Source organism: Oncorhynchus masou, chromosome 6 (genome assembly GCF_036934945.1).
Source record: "Oncorhynchus masou masou isolate Uvic2021 chromosome 6, UVic_Omas_1.1, whole genome shotgun sequence".
Classification (NCBI taxonomy): domain Eukaryota; kingdom Metazoa; phylum Chordata; class Actinopteri; order Salmoniformes; family Salmonidae; genus Oncorhynchus; species Oncorhynchus masou.
In genome coordinates, this window is record NC_088217.1 from 70,958,480 (window position 1) to 70,977,196 (window position 18,717).

At 43.1% G+C, this 18,717-nt stretch overlaps 1 protein-coding gene across 1 annotated transcript in view; it reads right to left on the minus strand.

Moving 5' to 3' along the window:
• Positions 1-5,963: 5,963 nt before the first annotated feature.
• Positions 5,964-18,717, minus strand: part of LOC135542542 (CLIP-associating protein 1-like) — a 41,440-nt gene continuing 28,686 nt past the window's right edge. The window contains exons 28-40 of the mRNA XM_064969579.1: positions 18,334-18,497; positions 17,477-17,699; positions 15,879-16,022; positions 15,211-15,326; positions 14,888-15,007; positions 14,368-14,509; positions 13,502-13,733; positions 13,025-13,098; positions 12,699-12,866; positions 12,387-12,515; positions 10,554-10,760; positions 9,295-9,411; positions 5,964-9,068 (exon numbers count right to left, since the gene is read on the minus strand). Of these exons, the coding sequence (XP_064825651.1) occupies positions 8,985-9,068; positions 9,295-9,411; positions 10,554-10,760; positions 12,387-12,515; positions 12,699-12,866; positions 13,025-13,098; positions 13,502-13,733; positions 14,368-14,509; positions 14,888-15,007; positions 15,211-15,326; positions 15,879-16,022; positions 17,477-17,699; positions 18,334-18,497 (1,920 nt within the window). The 3' untranslated portion in view covers positions 5,964-8,984. The remainder of the gene's footprint in view (positions 9,069-9,294; positions 9,412-10,553; positions 10,761-12,386; positions 12,516-12,698; positions 12,867-13,024; positions 13,099-13,501; positions 13,734-14,367; positions 14,510-14,887; positions 15,008-15,210; positions 15,327-15,878; positions 16,023-17,476; positions 17,700-18,333; positions 18,498-18,717) is intronic.

Genomic DNA, 18,717 nt, shown 5'->3' on the forward strand with positions numbered 1-18,717 from the left:
CTCTTAACCCCTTTTCCTTTCCTCTGCTCTCCTATCCTCTCACCACATCGCCTCTCTCGCCAAAGAAAACCCACTCCCTTTTTCTCCTGTCTGATTATCAGCACAGTAATAACCTCACATAAGGCCTCTGCAGACAGACAATATCTAAAATCGTGGCCATGAAAAATAGTCCTTCTTTCGCTCTCTCCACCCCTCGCCCCTCGTCCGGACTGCCCGGCATTAGAACCCAGTTATGCAAAGCAGCCAGAGCCCGATGCCTGTCACCGGCTAATCACCACAAGGATGATCGATGATGTTTATTTTGTGATGACGGAACGCAGCCCGCCGACTGATGATAATTGTAATAAAAAGGACAGATCTAGCCTCTAAAGTTAAATAATCAGCCCATAATTTGCATTAATGTCTGGTTGGGGTGTTGGGGGACTTGACAGCTATCTAGGGCCCCCGCGCCTCTCTGGTTTGTTAGGACGAGTCCACCTTCAAGAGCACCCGTTGTCCTTGGCCTCCAGAGAGTTATTGTCTTACATCCCATATGATGGTGGTCACTATCATAAATGACTCATTACTAACCTTGAGAAAGATGGCCTGAACTTTGCTTCAATCCCACTGGGCACAGCCGTCAATTCAACGTATATATTCCACGTCGGTTCAATGTTATTTCATTGAAATGACGTGGAAACAACGTTGATTCAGCCATGTGCACAGTGGGATGTATTCAACATATTATTCTCAACAGCATAAAGTGTCCTGATATCTGTACTCCATTGGTTTGTTGTTGTTAGTCCATTGACTCCATTCCAGTATTTATTATGAGGCGTCCTCCCCTCAGAAGCCTCCACTGCTGTGCTCATTTTATACCGATTTAGTATATACAGTTGAAGTCGGAAGTTTACATACACTTAGGTTGGAGTCATTAAAACTAATTTTTCAATCACTTTTGGCAAGTCAAGTTAGGACATCTACTTTAATACATTTTTCCAACAATTGTTAACAGATTATTTCACTGTATCACAATTCCAGTGGGTCATGGCTTTAAAAGCTTCTCATAGGCTAATTGACATCATTTGAGTCAATTGGAGGTGTACCTGTGGGTGTATTTCAAGGCCTACCTTCAAACTCAGTGCCTCTTTGCATTGGCATCATGGGAAAATCAAAAGAAATCAGCCAAGACCTCAGAAAAAAACATTGTAGACCTCCACAAGTCTGTTTCATCCTTGGGTGCAATTTCCAAATCCTTGAAGGTTCCACGTTCATCTGTACAAACAATAGTATGCAAGTATAAACACCATGGGACCACACAGCCGTCATACCGCTCAGGAAGGAGACGCGCTCTGTCTCCTAGAGATGAACGTACTTTGGTGCGAAAAGTGCAAATCAATCCCAGAACAACAGCAAAGGACCTTGTGAAGATGCTGGAGGAAACAGGTACAAAAGTATCTATATCCACAGTATAATGAGTCCTATATCGACATAACCTGAAAGGCTGCTCAGCAAGGAAGAAGCCACTGCTCCAAAACCGCCAGACTACGGTCTGCAACTGCACATGGGCACAAAGACCGTACTTTTTGGAGAAATGTCATCTGGTCTGATGAAACAAAAATAGAACTGTTTGGCCATAATGACCATCTTTATGGGGGGAGGCTTGCAAGCCGAAGAACACCATCCCAACCGTAAAGCACAGGGATGACAGCATCATGTTGCACTTCACAAAATAGATGGCTTCATGGGGAAGGAAATGATGATGATCTCAAGACATCAGTCAGGAAGTTAAAGCTTGGTCACAAATTGGTCTTCCAAATGGACAATGACCCCAAGCATACTTCCAAAGTTGTGGCAAAATGGCATAAGGACAACAAAGTCAAGGTATTGGAGTCCAAATACTAATTGAGTGTATGTAAACTTCTGACCCACTGCGAATGTGAAATAAAAAATTCTCTGTACTATTATTCTGACATTTCACATTCTTAAAATAAAAGTGGTGATACTAACTTACCTAAGACTTTTAACTAGGATTAAATGTCAGGAATTGTGAAGAAAAAAAATGTTTAAATGTATTTGGCTAAGACGTATGTAAACTTCCGACTCCAACTGTATTTACAATATGCACAATTCTCTGTAAGCACATACTTTCCTACGGCTGTTTCTTTCGATAAATATATACAGCAGTATCATCATACCAAAGCTAGACACTGACCATTCATCTGACCCTCCATCTGTCCAATATCACCGACTAGAGTGACCTGAACCACAGACGTTCCACTGGAACAAGTCCTGAAACCCCCTGAGCAGAGCAATGTTCATTAGACGGCCAAGCAGCCAAGGACTTGGAAACATTTGCCTCAGTCAGTTCAGTTGTCCTGTTTTTACTAAGTGTTTGAACCGAGGGGTCTCCAAGGGAAACGGAGCCTCTGATGGAGAGCCAGCTGGACTAAAAAGAAGAAGGCAAAAAAAAGGAGTAGGAAAATAAGAGAAGAGGCTAATGGGGCTCCACTTTTAAGTGTGATGTACCAGAGGAATAGATGAATGTGGAGAATTCCCCACATGCACCAATTCACACTAAGGAGGAACACTGTTTCTTCTTCTCCTTCTCCGTCTTTTGGCTGAGGAACTTTCAAACCTATATCTAAATTAGGACTGAGGTTGAAGTTAAACAATATCCTGAAATGAATACACTGTTGACATCCATCAACTAACGGAGATACTGGATTGAGACAAAATAATATTGCTGTTTTCTTTGGGGGGGGGTGTATCGACGTTCTTCTTTTTAGATTTTCTCTTGAAGATCAGAATAGTATGTGTTGTACTCTGTATGATACATGAGAATTTAGACTTTAACTAGCATCAAGTCAAACACATCGCCGTAGAGAGCTAAGAAATTCTACAAACTTAATGAAACAAAATAGCCCTTTCTATTTTTTACCACAGATGTCGATGTCATCGGAAGGAGTTGTGTTTGCATTCATTCAGAGGATTGTTGAAACAAAATGTGATTCTCCTTCCCCTCATATCACCTTCATGAATATTCAGTAGCCTCAGCACTGAGGGGAAAAACAAACAAAAAACAAACACAATTATCACAAGTGGCAATTTCAACCAGATGTCTGTAGGATTTGCCGGGCTGCGGCTATGGTAACTACAGTGTTTGATGGAGAACAAGCGTTCTAGAATCCTCAGTCCAGCCAATCGGAGAGACTCTGGGGGTTCTAATGACCCCTAGGTCAGAGGGGTCACCAGAGTAAAAAGCGGATCTGAGAAATGGCGGGCCCACTGCCAAGACAGGCCCATAAATCCCCTCTCTCAGAGGAAGCCATCTTGTATTATGCTGTTAAATCAAACCATAATCACAGCCTTGCATTGTGCTGCTGGCCCCGACCCATGGCGCAGAGAGGAGGCTACAATACGGAGGGAGATCAATTAGCCTGTGAGCTGAGCAGGAAAATAATGTGCTGCCTCCGAGAGAGAGAGCGAGATAGAGCGTTCTACTGCTTCGCAAAAATACATTTTGGCAGCTTTACCAATTTTTTAAGATAAAATAATGTTTTCTACATGAAAAATACTAAACAAATTATTTTTTTATTTGAATATATACATCCTAAATGATAACATATATCTACTTTAAAGTGCTTACTGTAAGCTGAGAGAACATTATACAGACAGAATAACAAAAACATATTATATAGCCTACACATGAAATGGTGTTGATCCATTGTAGAACGCATGTTCAACAGGTTGAAGTGTCTAGCTCAATTTAGCAGCCCGTAAGCGCTCCCTAGTGGACACACATGGAACAATTTTAACTCAACCAATTTGACAGAACACCTTTAAGATCTTGACCATACTGTACATACAGTGTGTAGAATGATTATAGTTTAATTAGTGTAATTAAATTACTAATTTAAAAACATATACAGTACTCTTTTTACAAGAGTGTGCAAAGCTGTCATCAAGGCTAAGGGTGGCTACTTTGAAGAATCTCAACTATAAAATTATTTTGTTTAACACTTTTTTGGTTACTACATGATTCCATATGTGTTATGTCATAGTTTTGATGTCTTTAGTATTATTCTACAATGTAGAAAAAAATAAAAAAATAAAGAAAAACCCATGAATGAGTAGGTGTCCAAAGTTTCAAATCAGACATTTTCAGAAGGGATACAAATCACTACAGGCGTTGAATTAGACTGTTTGTAAGGTGTTCTCGTTTTTCTTTTTAAATAATGTCAGATTGAATTATTTTCTGCAGAACATCCTTTTAACTAGAAGTGGCTCTCTGCTGGCTTGAAAGGACATGAAACGTGGTGTGTTCAGACTTCTTAAAACACTGAATATCACATCAATCCCTGAATCCTACTTTGTTCCAGTTTCTTATCATCCTGTATAATAAAACAGAGAAATTCACCTCCTGGATTCCCAGATCAGCAGACATCTAGGTGTCAGTTTGACACTGGTGCTGCTCTGCTCTCTACCGCTGGGGGACTAAGCCAGGGGCCTGATGAGGGCCCTTCCATATTAAACAGCCAGATTAGACACCTTAAACGGAGGGCAGCCTGGAGAGGTGCTGTTACCAAGACCTCCGGGGTCCTGCTGCCTCTCATCAGGCAGGTACGGAAGTGAGGTCACACACACACACACAACATGGGCTACAAGAAGAAAACCTCTCCTCTCTCCCCCACTGCCTGCTCTGCCTCACTGTCTTCCTCTCCTCACTGACCTCTTAGTCTGCCAGCGTCTGCTGCCGCGGTAATGCTACCACCATTCCCATCATGCACAGGGGCATACGAGCTCCCATGAGTCCCCACACCGCTCCCTGCCATCTGCCGTGATTTATAGAAAATGGCCGATGATTTATGGCCTAGTCATCTCACAATGAAGTTGTTTTCTTTCATTATGGCGACCTCCCGACCCAGCCGCCACTCCCCTGCCTGCTTGGGGAAATGTGTGCTAATCACACACCATAAAGATCTTTAAACAGAAGGGGGTTGGCCGGGGCAGGGGCAGTGGAAATGGAGGGGGCTTTAGTAGAATACATTTTCAACAGCGTGTGAATACTAATAGAGCTGAGTTGAGCAGACCTTGGTGGTGGCGTGTCGGAGACGAGACACGGCCACCGCAGAGAGATACCTGCCTTAATGAGACTGTTTTAGGGTATTAAGGACGGTGGAGACTAGGTAGCTGCTTGACAGGCCGCTCACTGCAGCTACTGCACTGTTTCTCCTACAGCTTTCATCTCTAAATGAAAATTACCTTTTTGGAGTCTTGGGTGATCCAGAAGAGTTCAAAGATGAATGCCTAGTTAAAGCTTGTAAACCTGGATGCCTCAGTGGTCACACATTTGCCCCAATGTTAATTGAATCATATGCCGCTGATTGTATTGTTTGTTAGAGGGAATCCACTTCAAAGCTGGCCAGCCTACTAACACTTTCTTTTTGATCACTAATGATGCAGGTGGTGATAGTGTTTTTCCACTCTTTATTGGGGAGCCTTCAGATGACTGGAGAATGCACACAAGCCAAGGGTGCTGCAGTGACAAATGAGTGTCTGTGGTCTAATTGCCGATTCACCACATCCTAAGCGTAATGGCCTGTGCCCTCTATTCTACAGTGCACCTGTGAGCCCATAAGAGGAGTAGGACAACTAATAACTGTTCAATTCTACTTTCAGTTTGCCTCCTCTAAATGCCCCGTGTACACTAGCACGCGGTGCCGCGCGGTGAAACACCGCTTCCCATTCATTATTAACGGAGGGAAAGAGGTGAGAAGCAGAGGGCGTGGTAGCCTACTTTTGCTGCTAAAATTATTTCCAAAAAATATATTAAATACAGAGGATGCTTTTTTCCACTCAAGAAAATGCAAAGAGCGCCATCTGCTGCTATTCCCATGTCCAGCAGGAGATGTTTCCTCCCACATTCTCGAGAAGATACTGTATATGTCTGCTCTCAATTTATACTTCAAATATACAACATATGTGATTACATGCTTCGGACAGGGACTGAAGTTGGTTTATTTCAAGTTTAAATTTCAACAAATTCTATCACGTGAGAAAGAAGTGAACAAAACATGAAATATGTACAGCTGTCATAATACACAGAAAATATAACAGACTGCATATAAATATAGATACGGGAGGGATAAAACAATGACTGAAGCTAAACAAAAGAAGCATGCATTGTAAGTGGTTCACAAGGAATAGAACAGCCAAGCCAATATTACATCTGTGGAAAATACTGCCATTAAACTATTGGCTTTATTTACAGCAGCCTTGGGATGCATCCCAAATGGAACTTTATGCCCTATATAGAGCACTACTTTTGACAGAGTCCCATAAGACTGGTCAGATGTAGGGCACTAGGTAGGGAATAGGGTGCAACTTGGGAAATAACCTTGGTCTTCAACGCAACACATTTCCTGTATAATTCATGACATATAATACAGTATTTCAAAATGGGGGCAAAAAGAACAATTCAAAAGCAGTATTCAGAAGCTATTAGTATGGATTAATATTGCCAGGAGTACTGTAAAAAAAAAAAAAACAAGGCACAAGCAAATACACGCTCAAGATACATGGCTTGAGGATAATAGGGTTTGGTGTTTGATACAGGCCAATGTGTGCACACAGCATACAGTTACAGTATAGTATACAATGTTTGGTCTGTTAAATCAGCCCTAGCTTGGTAACTAACTATGATGGATATCAAGAGTGTGTGTGTGTGTGTGTGTGTGTGTGTGTGTGTGTGTGTGTGTGTGTGTGTGTGTGTGTGTGTGTGTGGTGTGTGGTGTGTGGTGTGTGGTGTGTGTGTGTGTGTGTGTGTGTGTGTGTGTGTGTGTGTGTGTGTGTGTGTGTGTGTGTGTGTGTGATATAATACAAGCTGACCAGACATTCATAGATTAAAAGCAACGTTTCTTCAACATAAAGTCAGAGTTGGGAATGTTAGTTAATCATTGAGGTTGCTGGGTATAATATTGCATGTTCCCTCGCATGCAAATGAGGTCTCTCTCTGACTCTCTTTTAATAACAAGTTTGTGAATCAATGATTAAAAGTACTGTACAAAACACTAATTTTGAGTTTCATTTTTGATTCAATTGCAACAGGCAGGTCTAACAAAAGAAATACTGTGTTTTGTATTTGACAACATTTTGGACTTGGTCATAGCCAATGTTCCATCTAGTCTGTAGCTGATAAAATTGCTAAGAGTTCTCACATTTGAGAAAAAAAATAAATCATTGTGCACTGTTACAGTACATTTTAACAGTCAATGTAGTGAAACTATACTACAGAAACAGTAAGGCCCGATAGTGTTCTCAGTAACACGCCACCTTTATCTGGACTTTTAACAAGATTGTGCTCAATTCCTTTCAATCAAATCAGGAAGTAAACTGAAATTCCAATTTCATTTTTTTATCCCCATAGACAAGCATTGAGGAAAATTGGGAAATGACATTTCTGAATGGATTGAATTGAAATGGAATTGACCCAAACTCTGAATTCTCGTTCTAACTGAAACTGTAACCTTTAACATTCATAATAAGGAGAGTAAAATACATTAGGTTTAACGCCATGATTAGTATTTCTAAAGCAGCAGTAACATTTCATAGGAGAGCTAAAAATTGGCATCTATACATTTCAAACAAGGATGGTTAACTTACAATGGTAATTTACAGTGCTTTGACAAAAAAAGTTCATCCAAGTAGTTGGATTTTATGTTACTAATTCATTATTGCTGGATTCAATTCAAAAGACTATTTATTTATTTTTTTGCCTCATATGTCTTTAAATGGTAAAGATTTTTTTGTTGAGCACTGGCACTTACAATGTCCTTAGATTATCGACGAATACGTCAGATTGTCAAGGTCTTTATACTATATGACAAATAGGTATTGCCCATATTTTGTTCTTAGACAAAAATATTTCACATTTGAAAATTCTAGGACTCGTCATTACGGTTTTACATTGCAAGAATAATTCAGATCCCAGTAGTTTTGACTCATTACAACGTGCCCGAATGTTAAAGCACAAAAAACAGCAGACTCAAACCTCGACCAACTCTGCCAATAACTCCCCTTTCATACTAACATGTTGTAAATCCTTGTGAAAATCGAAAATATTCCTTCACAAGTTGTTGGGGCCCAAACCACACAGTCAACACAGGTGTAACACATAGGCAGTTTACAGAGGCTTATTCAATACAGCTTTTCACTGCATGTACTAATCATTGGCCAGCCAAATGATCTTCTCCCATTAACGGAAATGAACGTTTTTAGATTCTCACTAACTGAGAAATTCTACAAGGATTATTTTTTAAATACAGGCTTAAAAACATAGCATCGTCACCAAGAACAAATTCTTCAGGCGCCAAATACTATGGAATAATTACTATCAAAATCGCCATTTTTAAATTGCCCCTTTACAAGTAACCAAACACGTTTCCAAATAAGCCTCTCTGTCCATTGCGAGAAGGAACACTAGAGGCAATGAGGCGGTCGTGTACAGAGAGACACTCTGCTTCCATCAACATTAAAACCTTTCAGACGGTTTAAAAAGGACTCAGGTTTCCTTCAAAGCTCTTTACATTCATTTGACTAGGTGTGAAGTAGTGTTGCATTCAAATCTTAATAAAATGTGGAATTAAAAGTATTTACAAGACGACAAAACAGAGGGAAATAAAATGTTGATTGCAACAGGCATAGGGTTACCCAACCAGGAACAGCCTACAGCCTTTATTATAATACATTAAAACCACAAGGAGATCTGGAAAGAAAGATTGAGGCACAACTGTTTCCCTATCTGGGTCGCGTTCATTAGGGCACGCCAGGGAAAATATTTCAAAACGGTAAAAATATAATACAATTAGTGTTTCTGATTGGACCAGTAGTCCACGCAGTCCCTTCCTGTTTCAGTCTGTTTTGCACCGTTTGGTGCCCTATGAACACAACCCTGTACTGTATGTACCTGCACACACACGGATGGAGCCGGAGGGTCATGTTCATTAGTATGAGGAGATGTCTGAGGAGCTACTACTGTTGCTGGTGGACGTCTGGGCTCTCTTTATGTACAGGTTCAGCAGCTTCATCTGGTGGGATAGTAAAGACGCTGAATGAAACCAACCCATCCTAACACGACGTTTCAAGACATTGAAAAACATTCTGCAACCTGTAGATCTTGGGAAAAAACAGAAGGGAATTCAAAGACATTGTCTGCATCCCAAATTGCACCCTATTTCCTAGTGCACCACGTAGGGAATAGGGTGCCATTTGAGAGCGAACCAGACAGGGTGTTGAGATGAGACGGTAGTGTACCTTGCTTCCTGTGAGCTGGGCCAGGTAGGGCTTCAGCTCTTCACCAATGACAGAGTAGACAGCCACCAGACAGAACACACTGGCCTTCCTCACACTGCTCTCTGTGTTGTCATACCCCTGTACACAGAGAGACAGAACAATATTAAACATACTCTGAATACACCAAACATTAGGAACACCTTCCTAATATTGAGTTTCTGCCCCCCCAATGTTTCTATTGGAAGTAGATACATTCCAAGTGCTTCTATTGGAAGTAGATACATTCCCAGTGCTTCTATTGGAAGTAGATACATTCCCAGTGCTTCTATCGGAAGTAGATACATTCCCAGTGCTTCTATTTGAAGTAGATACATTCCAAGTGCATCTATTGGAAGTAGACACATTCCAAGTGTTTCTATTGGAAGTAGACACATTCCCAGTGCTTCTATTGGAAGTAGATACATTCCCAGTGCTTCTATTGGAAGTAGATACATTCCCAGTGCTTCTATTGGAAGTAGATACATTCCCAGTGCTTCTATTTGAAGTACATACATTCCCAGTGCTTCTATTTGAAGTACATACATTCCCAGTGCTTCTATTTGAAGTACATACATTCCCAGTGCTTCTATTTGAAGTACATACATTCCCAGTGCGTCTATTGGAAGTAGATACATTCCTAGTGCTTCTATTGGAAGTAGATACATTCCCAGTGCTTCTATTTGAAGTACATACATTCCCAGTGCTTCTATTTGAAGTACATACATTCCCAGTGCGTCTATTGGAAGTAGATACATTCCCAGTGCTTCTATTGGAAGTAGAAACATTCCAAGTGCTTCTATTGGAAGTAGATACATTCCCAGTGCTTCTATTGGAAGTAGATACATTCCCAGTGCTTCTATTGGAAGTAGATACATTCCCAGTGCTTCTATTGGAAGTAGATACATTCCAAGTGCTTCTATTGGAAGTAGATACATTCCAAGTGCTTCTATTGGAAGTAGATACATTCCCAGTGCTTCTATTGGAAGTAGATACATTCCCAGTGCTTCTATTTGAGGTAGATACATTCCAAGTGCGTCTATTGGAAGTAGATACATTCCATGTGTTTCTATTGGAAGTAGGCACATTCCCAGTGCTTCTATTGGAAGTAGATACATTCCAAGTGTTTCTATTGGAAGTAGATACATTCCAAGTGATTCCACATCAACCAATCAGTAAGTACATCAATAAATCAACCAATGGACTAACCAATCAGTCAACTTGATCTATAAAGCCCTTTTTACCTGCAGTAGTCCTGGTATGATGTCAGGCAGCAGCTGGTGCAGGGACTCCTTGGTGATGCGTTCGATCACCTTGGTCTGCATCTTGATGGAAGCCAGGTTGATGGGGTAGTCAGCCGTCTGGACGATGGGACACAGCACCTTGATACACTGTTCTGGGTGGATGGAGCCGGCCAGGGTGGAGGCTGACTCCTCTGCTGCCCGCACAACCTGGGTAGTGAGGGAAGGGTGGAGTGAGGGGGGTGAAATGTTTGATCCTGGAATGGGATCATTTCGGTTTACTGACAGCGAAGGGTACATGTACAGTACCAGTCAAAAGTTTGGACACGGCTACTCATTCAAGGGTTTTTCTTTATTTTTTACTATTTTCTACATTGTAGAATAATACTGAAGGCATCAAAACTATAAAATCATGTAGTAACCAAGACAGTGTTATTCTTCATAGTAGCCACCTTTTGCCTTGATGACAGCTTTGTGCAAGGTTGGCATTCTCTCAACCAGCTTCATGAGGTAGTCACCTGGAATGCATTTCAATCAACAGGTGTGCCTTGTTAAAAGTTAATTTGTGGAATTTCTGTCCTTCTTCATGCATCTGAGCCAATCAGTTGTGTTGTAACAAGGTAGGGGTGGTATAGAGAAGATAAAACACCAAATAGGGCAGTCGCAAAAACCATCAAAGCGCTATGATGAAACTGGCTCTCATGAGGACCGTCACAGGAAAGGAAGACCCATAGTTACCTCTGCTGCAGAGGACAAATTCATTAGAGTTAAATGCACCTAAGATTGCAGCCCAAATAAATGCTTCACAGAGTTCAAGTAACAGACACATCTCAACATCAACTGTTCAGTTGAGGCCTTCATGGTCAAATTGCTGCAAAGAAACCACCACTAAAGGACACCAATAAGAAGAAGAGACTTGCTTGGCCTAAGAAACACGAGCAATGAACATTAGACCGGTGGAACTCTGTCCTTTGGTCTGATGAGTGCAAATTTCATATTTTAGGTTCCAACCACCGTGTCTTTGTGAGACGCAGAGTAGAACGATCTCCACGTGTGGTTCCCACTGTGACGCATGGAGGAGGAGGTGTGAGTGTGCTTTGCTGGTGACACTGTCTGTGATTTATTTAGAATTCAAGGCACACTTAACCAGCATGGCTACCACAGCATTCTGCAGTGATACGCCATCCCATCTGGTTTGCACAATGACCCAAAACACACCTCCAGGCTGTGTAGGGGCTATTTGACCAGGGAGAGTGATGGAGTGCTGCAACAGATGACCTGGCCTCCACAATCACCAGACCGTAACCCAATTGAGATGGTTTGGGATGAGTTGGACCGCAGAGTGAAGAAAATGCAGCCAACGAGTGCTCAGCATATGTGGGAACTCCTTCAAGACGGTTGGAAAAGCATTCCTCGTGAAGCTGGTTGAGAGAATGCCAAGTGTGTACAAAGCTGTCATCAAGGCAAAGGGTGGCTACTTTGAAGAATCTCAAATATAAAATATTTGATTTGTTTAACACTTTCTTGTTTACTACATGATTCCATACGCGTTATTTCATAGTTTTGATGTCTTCACTATTATTCTACAATGTAGAAAATAGTACAAATAAAACCCTTGAATGAGTTGGTGTGTCCAAACATTTGACTGGTACTGTACATCCACAGGCAAGACTACACTTCATCCCAACAGTCTTTTCATAATTTTATTTCAAGAGCTATCATCTCCATAAAAAAACAAACACATCATCACAGAGTTGAAAGCTGTTAATTCAAGAAGTGTAGACTTAGCATGTCCTCTAAAGCAGAGCCTAGACGGAGAGAGCCAGTGAGAGCTACCTCTTTGTGGGAGTCTTTGTGTAGCTCCAGGGTCTTCATGATGGTGAGTTCTGCGTAGTTCTTGAAGCGGGCCGGCTGGTTGCGTAAGATCTCCTTCAGCACTCGTAGCGCCAGTGCCCGGATGGTGTACTGCAGGTTGGGGGAGAAGGACACGACATGCTCAGAGACAGTGGAAGGAAGAACAGTGGATTCAAGCATCAGATTGTGGCATTGCTCCTAAAACAGAGTTAACTTGGTTGATTGCTGTTTTTAAAGTAGTTTTTCTTCCTATCTCTCTATCCATCCATTTATCCATTCATCCAGAGTCCTTACATCTTGGTCTGACAGAGTCTCCAGCAGCAGGAGCAGCATGGTTTTGAAGTGTTCCTCCCACACTGCCAGGCTGTCCTCCCGGGCTATCTTCAGCAGCTCCACCAGGGCTCCCCTCCTCTCCTCTGGCCTCTCACTGGGGTTAGACAGCTCCTTCAGCAGCTCACCCACCTTTCAACGACCACAATAGATATTAGTCTGTGTCCATAGAATTACATAAAGATCACTAAATGGAATTTAATAAGACTTCCATGTCCTTGACTTCAAAGTGTTATTATGTAGCTATTGTAAAACATAGAAAACATTGTCAAATTAATTCAGTCAATCACCAGTCCCAGCTGCTCCGCAGGGGAACTGTTCTTGGTGTGCAGCATCTTGTTTTCTCCACCACACTCTTGGCGGCCTGCGAGGAAGAGGGTTGGGGGGGGGGTCTCCCTTACAGTTAATATATAGCTTATTATAAACAGGGTGGTTCAAGCCCCGAATGCTGATTGGCTGACAACCGTATACCACGGGTATGACAAAACGTGTATTTTTACAGCTCTAATTACGTTGGTAACCAGTTTAGAACAGAAATAAGGCACCTCAGGTGTTTATGTTATATACCACACCTGGGCCTTATTGCTTAAATGTATTATGACCATCCAAAATGGCACCCTATTCTCTATATAGCTCACTACTTTTGACCAGAGCTATGAAAGGAATAGGATGGTCAAAAGTAGTGCACTATATAGGGAATAGGGTGCCATTTCAGAAAAGTAGCATAGGGAACAGGGTGCCATTTCAGAGCCTTGAGACAGCCTCACCATCTCGAAGCTGCTCCACGTCGTCCTCGTACACCGTCTCTCTCAGGGCAGCCTTGTCGTAGGCGCTGATGGTGTCAGAGTAGTTGTAGGGGTTGTAGTCGCGGCCCCGGGGGCCGGAGAAGGAACGGGGGGAGGGGGTGTTGAGTAGGGAGGTCTTGTTGTCCAGGGCCGTGCGACCCCCGGGCCCCTCCACCACGTCGGCACCAGAGTGCGATGCTGTTCCAACACCCGGCTGGGGAGAAACAAGATTATTGTTAAAACGTGACATAACAAACATACAGTTTTATAAAAATAACTAAATGTATGTCCATTCTAGAGAAAATAAATATATTGACCAGAGAACAGTTGCCAAACAAGTGCACTTGTTCAATCCCCCCTCTGGATTTAAAAGGAATAGACTGTTGGAAGATACTCCCTCTTTCTAGGGAGTTTTTCCTAGCCACCGTGCTTCTACACCTGCATTGCTTGCTGTTTGGGGTTTCAGGCTGGGTTTTTGTACAGCACTTTGAGATATGGGGCGGCAGGGTAGCCTAGTGGTTAGAGCGTTGGACTAGTAAGCGAAAGGTTGCAAGTTCTAATCCCCGAGCTGACAAGGTACAAATCTGTCGTTCTGCCCCTGAACAGGCAGTTAACCCACTGTTCCCAGGCCGCCATTGAAAATAAGAATTTGTTCTTATTAACTGACTTGCCTAGTAAAATTAAGGTAAAAAAATACAAAAAAAATAAAAATATCAGCTGATGCACGAAGGGCTATATAAATTAATTTGATTTAATTTGATTCTAGTCCATTCTAACAATCCAAACCTTTTAAATCAATGAGGGAGGGAGTGAGTGGAGAATAGTAGGGAATTGCCCAAGCTTCTCACCGTGTCCTCTCTCTTGCCTCTGCCCGGCTCCATGAGGTCCTCCTGACTGCGGAAGCTGAAGTTCTGGATGGCCTCAGTGACGCCTCGCAGGGAGCTATAGATCTGATCGGTGTTCAGGTTCTCTGTGTCGTACTCCAACATGCTTCAGGTCACACCGGGAGGGGAGGGTTATTATTCAAGTAGGACACCAACATACAACACCACCACAGGAAGAAGACGTCTGCCCAGTGGGAAAAGCGGGGGGGAAAAAAACTGGTTGAAACGACGCCATTTTATTTACCTAGCATGTAAAGATGTCATTTCAAGCAGTTTATCCCGCTACACGACCATCCTTTTCATATAAAAGATCAACCGTGCTTAACAGTACGTGTTGACAGAGAGAGTGGAACTGGTGAGTCAAGGTGTTAATGTAGTGAACTGCTGCTGCGGAATGGAGGGAAAAAAAGGAAGTGAAAGGAAAAACAAACTAGACCGTGGGGCGGGGACAAACCAAGGGTGACACAGCTATGTGACATTGTACCTGGGAGAGTAAGCACTCCGTAGGGTCTTGAGGGAGGGGGCAGCAGGGGTGGAGGAGAGAGGAGAAGGGAAGGGAGGGGGGTACTTTGACAGGCCATCAGCACTCCAACCCCATAGCCGGCTGTAACGTACACAGAGCACGGCAAGGGAGGGTAAGAGGGAGGAAGGGGGGAGGGAAAGAAAAGGGGGAATAGAGTCGCAAAGGAGAAAAAGAGAAACGTGAGGAGGGAACAGTGCGGAGAGGGGGGACTGCTTGTTGTCGTTGTTAGTAGCGATGTAACTAACTTCTATGGTGTGTTGGGGACCAGGTATTAAAGGTCAGACGTACCTGGGAGAGAGCCCCCATGGGAGCAGTTGGTGGGAGAGGTGAGGGGGCTGCTGCGACTGCTGGGGTGGCGAGGTGGGGGAGGAGTACGTCCCATGGTGCTACTGGGAGAAGCCTGCGGATCACACAGCAATCGGAGAAAGTACAATACATTATAAACTGGGTGGTTCGAGCCCTGAATGATGATTGGCTGACAGCTGTAGTACATCAGACTGTATACCACGGGTAAGACAAAACATGTATTTTTACTGCTCTAATTACATTGGTAACCAATAGCAATAAGGCACCTCAGGGGTTTGTGGTATATGACCAATATACCACGGCTATGGGTTGTATCCAGGCACTCTAAGAACAGCCCATAACCGTGTTATATTGGCCATATAACACACCTCCTCTGTCTTTATTGCTTAATTATATACGTAATGCTATCCCAGTATATTTAGATTACAATACAACTATTGTCCATGTGACAGCATGCCAGTGAGAAGATATTCAGTGTATTCAAGAGGACCTTCCTGAGCAAATGCGCTATTCAAGTTGCCCTGTGTAAATCCACTGCTCATCTTCTCATGGCGAGTAGATATTTGGGACACAGCGATTTTAGCCCTGCTCAGTCTCATCCTCTCGACGATGTAGATTACACGTGAACGTCAGAGTCAGGTCTTACCACTCTGGTGTTGCTGGAGTTCCGCAGGTGGCTATGCAGCAGTTTAGTGGCTCCGTCCTGGAAGGTCTTGGGCAGGGCCCCAAGCAGCATGGTGAACTCTGGGGTGTTCAGCGCAAACAAGGCGATCAGAACCACCTGAGCCGCCTGGGGATTAAAGGGTCACAGAGAGGTCAATGGCTAGGAGGTCATCAAAGAGGGCGTTCACTTTTTCCCATTAATATCGACATATGATATCACACAATAATGTGCATTTCAAGGTAATATCTGACGCTTAGAGAAGCGACGGAACATTCGACAAGCCCATTCTGCTCTTACGGAACCATCAGTCAATGGATTTAAAAATACATGAGCCAATAAACATTGCACAGAAATACAGTAGCACATATTTGTTTAGGTTCCGTTAGCATTCAGTTAGTCAGGTGAGTTAAAACCATTGTCAGTTCTTGTAAAACAGGTAAAAACCCGTATCAATGTTTCTCTCGTGTGAATCCCATGCATGTCGGTCAACCAAACCTGGTCACTGCAGATAAACAAGACAAGAACCATGAGGAACAAGTAACAGCAGCACAGGCTACTATCAAAACGCAATATTACCACACATTCAGAGCCATTATGTTGCCCATTCCCACCCCGTCGCTTAAAGGGGCAATCTGCAGTTGCTAGATGAATGTTTTGACTTCTACGTGAATTGTATATGCACCCATTAATTCTTGAACTTAAATGCCTCATGAGCACAGCTCAGCTGTCGTACCCCATCAGAATCCTAAATGTAAGCTTGTTCAACGCCTCCGTTTGTAAACAAAGTCAATGTAAACAAACCCCGTATAGCCTCAAAACATAGTTAAAACTATCATCTTGATATCATGCATGGCCAGTCCTTGCATCCCTAGCTCTGTCTATGAATTTGAGAGTGGTTGCATTTCTCCAACCCAATTGCTCAGCTTTTTAGCGAAACAGTGGTGGGGTCCACACCTTTGTTATCATTTCAACTGCTGATTGCCACTTTATCATTCACTCATTATGAAGAAACCTTTGAAAGTAGAAACAACTGTTATGGCTCATTCAGAGCCAATTCAGTCCCCAATCCCACCCCTGCACTGTCCTTTACATTCAGTTATAAAGCAGAAACAACTCTGTGTGCCAGCAAGGCGAAGTTGGGTTAGAGACAGAGAGCCCAGGCTTGAGGAAGTTATGTGAGGCAGACTGCAGACCGTGCAGCTGACTGATGGGTCGGGGGGCTCTACTACCTGCTTGCACCTCTCCTCCACGTTCCCCTCTCCAGGTAGAGAGGCTACGGTGGTGCTGGGCCTGCCTGACAACTCCTCACCTGCCCAGCTATGGTGGAAGCTCTGGGGTTGGGGGTCGACCGACAGGTAGGTTGGGGAAATTATCAGTTTAAAAATAAAAACAACCAAAAATGGATGAAGCCAGTAAACAATGGTTATTTTGGAGATTTGGCTGATCAGTTGAAAATTGGCCGGCTGGTTAAATCTGGGACATTTACAGAAATGCTGATTAATGTGCATTGTCCCTGAAATATAAAGTCAATTAAAAGAAAAGTGCCTGACGCTATTGCTATGGAAACAAACTCTGCCCACCTTCCGGACGTCGGAGCTCTTTGGTTCCGTGGTCCAGGTGATGATGCGAGAGACGGCCAGGCGCGTCTCGCTGGAGTTGACAAAGTCTACGGGGTCCATTTGACGGGCCAGGCACTCAATGTACCTCAGGATGGCCACCTTGACCTTCAGGTTGGGGGTCTGGGTCTGGTCCACGATGAAACGCATCAGGATGTTAAACTGCTGGTCGAACGGGAACGAGTCCCTGGGAAAGAGAGAGGAAAATAAAGAGACAAAGGCATGAGATGAGAGGGATTGATCCACTAGAACAAGGATCATCATCTAGATTCAGGCACGGGACGATTTCTTTTGCTGAGTGGATTTTCGGGGGGGCCGGTACATAATTACAAATCCCTTGTAGACTGCAAATTGACTGCAAGAAGACAAAACAGATATAATATTTGACTAAAACATAATCATTTCAAACCTTGCTTACATTTGTATATGATCACGTGTCTCTCTATTATGCGTGGAAATACTATGGAACAAATTTACAAAAATAAAATTAGCTGGACCTGATTTCCTGGTGTTTAATTCGAACAATGAAAATGCAAAAAATGTAGTTTTTTTTTGTTAATTCTTATTTTTTTGCTCAGAAAACATGGGGGGGGGGGGGGTGCCAGTGGGCCGTCAGTTGGGGAACTCCGCACTAAAAACTCCACAAACATCCAAAAGCAACATCTAAGGGCTTTTCACACTACCAAGCCGAGCCAAACCAAGCTGTACTGAGCTGCCCTGGTTACACATCCACCATAGTTGGTGGAATTGTGCTGAAAAGCAAGAAGTGGGGAAAAAGACCTGTGTGAGAACAGGAACAGAGATGGAGCTTTAGTTCTGACCTGGTGACGTCCAGAGCCTTCTGGACCTTGGCCTGTACGGAACCCAGGAGGTCAGCTCCCATCTTCTTCAGCAGCTGGGTGAGCAGGACAAACAGCCAGTCCTGCACGTCCTCTCTGTGCAGGGTGATGAAGTCTACCAGGGTCTCCAGAAACATGCTGAACACCTGAGATCAGACACAGTGACCACCCAGTCAGTCACTCAATAATAGGCTATAGGTATTTACATCACTGTTAATGATTATTACAGTAGGACAACATACAGAACAACAATAATTCATCAATCAACTATCTGAATAGTCGGATTCGATTGCATTACTATTCAAAAAGGTGACGGACAAAAACAAAAACACTTACTCGCTGATGTTACAAGTCCACCGCAAAGAC